Source organism: Aptenodytes forsteri, unplaced genomic scaffold (genome assembly GCF_000699145.1).
Source record: "Aptenodytes forsteri isolate BGI_AS27 unplaced genomic scaffold, ASM69914v1 Scaffold138, whole genome shotgun sequence".
Classification (NCBI taxonomy): Eukaryota; Metazoa; Chordata; class Aves; order Sphenisciformes; family Spheniscidae; genus Aptenodytes; species Aptenodytes forsteri.
Window position 1 is genome coordinate 1,574,077 of NW_008794014.1, and position 3,027 is coordinate 1,577,103.

Consider the following 3,027-nt stretch of genomic DNA (forward strand, 5'->3'; position numbering starts at 1 on the left):
GCTGAAAAATCCTTGACTAGTGTAAGCACTACTTGGCAACAACTAAAACATCGGTGTGTTATCAACATTGTTCTCATCCTAAATCCAAAACACAGCACTGTACCAGCCACTAGGAAGAAAATTAATTCTATCTCAGCCGAAACCAGGACAGCTTTTCATGCTGATACTTTTGTTTCAGGTAAGGGATATATTGTTTTGACTGGAAGTTTGAGATGACTAGCATCACACATACCAGTGAACAGTAGTTTACTGTTTTATTATTGAGAGTACTTACTTGGTGCCTATTTCTGTAACGTTGGAGCATCTTTCAGAGATCTGTCATGTGGTTTTCCTTGGGTTTCATTGCCTGTAGAAAGGGTCAGTGTCTGATTTCAGGAGTCATCTGTAAATTTAAGACTCTTTGAATGGTACTTAAGACTTCTGTAGGTAGCAAGAAGGAATAATTTTGCCAAACATTCAGATTCACTTATGAAATATATCTTTTGCAGGGAAACAGTAGGCATCATTATTTTGAACTTTGCAGTCTATTAAAACTCCTTCTCCAAATTTTCTGAATTGGCACTCATTTTTCATTGATTTTTTTTTTTATGTTTAAAAAAGTGAGTATTTGTTTCACATTTGAGGCATTTTTACTTCATGGCTGAACATGTCTGTGTAGTGTTGAAGGAACATTGTCCAGATACTTGTTTCACTTCTTTCCATATCATGGTACTTGACCCTATTGTAGTAGAGTCCTGTGTTCAAGTAAACCATGAGTTAGAAAAGAAGGTTGCTGTTTACTTCACAGATTTGCTAGTCCGTTGGTTTCCTGAGTATTTTCCTTTATTAATTTTCATCTTAGCATATCCATAGTGGCAATGACTTGCTTTATTTTTTTTTTAACAAAAAAAAGCAAATGAGATGTCAGATGGATTCCTTTGAGACATATTTCTTCTGTAGCGTTAAGAGGTTTTGAAGAAAATTTTGCTTCGTTATTACTTGTGTATCATTCTCTTTTTGCACCAAAGGTAAAAGTGAATGAAGCAGAAGAAAAGTACAAAGCAATACAAGACAAGTTAATAACAATAAGTGAAGAAGCAAAAGCCCTGCATCCTCAGTGTATTTCTTTGAAGGCTGATGTGCAGGCAAGAAGAAAAGCAGTCAATGAAGCTGAGGTAGGCAAAAAGAACTTTCAAAGTTCATACCAATTTAAAGCTTTAATCTTGTCCATGCTCTACCCATATGTACTTCTCCATCTGTGTCTAGGCTTCCTGAATCCATAGTGCAGTTCAAAATAGGTGCAATTTTCTGCCTGAAAACTATGCCTGGACGAGTAGTTTCTGTTCGTGGGCCTTAGGGTTTATATCCTTACACAGTTAAGCCATGTTAAGCTTAGGTCAAAATAAATGTGATTCAAGTTAACTGTGTTATTCCTTCTTTTTCACATTTTTGAAATTCAAGTTGTGTTTGTCTGTTTTGATGCAGTTTAGTGTTTATTTACTCAAAACTGTAGTTCTTCTTGAAATTATTTCTTCTATTTATTAAACTACTGTATCCTATTTCCTTCATAGGTACTTTATAATCGTTTCAAAACTGAGTTAAAACGCCTGGGAAAAGATGATGAACAGCTACGTAAACGAATTGAGGAACTGAAAAGCAGGTAAATACAGATATAGTGATTATAGTGCATGTTTATTAAGGTATAGGTATGCAGGGAGTGAGCTCTTCTGATTAATGAGAAAATCTGCAGTAACAGAAAATATTTATTTAAATCTAAGCAGGGTCCAGTTAAATATTTTAAATATTTCTGATGCTGCTGCTTTGCATACCAAGATTTTGACTAGAAGGTGATGGGGTAATTGGGCAGAAAAAAAGCTTTTCTTTTTTGTTGGTGATAATATACATTTTCTAGCTTCCATGGTGTTGCAAAAAAAAAAAAACCAACCCTTGAACTGAATGCAATAGGAATGTAACTGGGGAGAGTTATGTGTGATTACAAATTAAAAAAAAAAAATTGGTATTTATGCTTTGTAGGTCTTATAAATGCACAGAATCTTAAATATAACTTTCTAATGCATAAATCTTTTGTATGATACAGGTAATAAAGTTTGTGTCACTCAAAAATCATCAGTGTGGTTTTAAAATATTGAAGTATGATCTTTTCTAGTGCTAATCAGGTTTCAGAGCCTGAAAAATTGGAAAGACAAAGGAAAATCACACACTTAAGGGATCAGTTAAAGGCATTCCATGATGAAGAAATAATGATTGGTCAACAGGTGGATCAGTTTCAGCAGGCTATATATAAGTGTAAGGAAGAACATGCTAGACTTAGGTAAGTTTCACTTTTGAATGTAACCGTTTTTCTTTGTTTCAAGTTACAAGAGGTCCCTTCTTATGTACCTGCATTCCCTCATGTATTAGGCTTCAGTTTCCTTTTTTTTTTTTTCCTTCCCTAGTGTATCTTACAACTTGCTAAACTTCTGTCTTTGGCACAATATGACTTAATTTAGAAAGTTTTGGAAAATTAAGAAAACTGTTTTGTTATTAAAGGTGAAAGTTATTACTAATTTAAAGCCCAATATAAATACATACTGTTAATTTAATGCCCTTTTTACTTCCTCTCGCCATCTGTCCCTTATTCTTTTATCATCCTATGGGCAGACTGTGATTTAAATTTTTTCATGTTGTTTAATATACTAGTACATCCTGATATGATGTCATAAGATATATAACACCATATAAGGAAATAGGTACACTTAGGGGTAATTATTGTATCTATAGTTAAAGGCAAATTTATAGAGACTTTGAAGCAAGTGGTTCAAATACCAATTTAGCCCATACCTGAACTAGAAAAACAAAACACTCTTTGGCTTTGATTTGGAAACCTGAACTTGAACAATGATTACTGGAGGGGATTATGGCCATGTTGTCATTTATTGTCTTAAGATATTTGAGAATTGTTGCTTATTGCACTTGATGTTTGTCATGGTTTAACCTCAGTCGGAAACCAAGCACAACACAGCTGCTCGCTTACTCCCCCCCGCGGTG

At 34.2% G+C, this 3,027-nt stretch overlaps 1 protein-coding gene across 1 annotated transcript in view; it reads left to right on the plus strand.

The window, feature by feature from the left end:
• The window catches only part of SMC6 (structural maintenance of chromosomes 6), a 41,340-nt gene that overhangs the window by 11,125 nt on the left and 27,188 nt on the right, over positions 1-3,027 (plus strand). Inside the window, 3 exon segments of the mRNA XM_009290650.2 lie at positions 1,008-1,154; positions 1,551-1,639; positions 2,147-2,311. Coding sequence (XP_009288925.1) covers positions 1,008-1,154; positions 1,551-1,639; positions 2,147-2,311 — 401 coding nt within the window.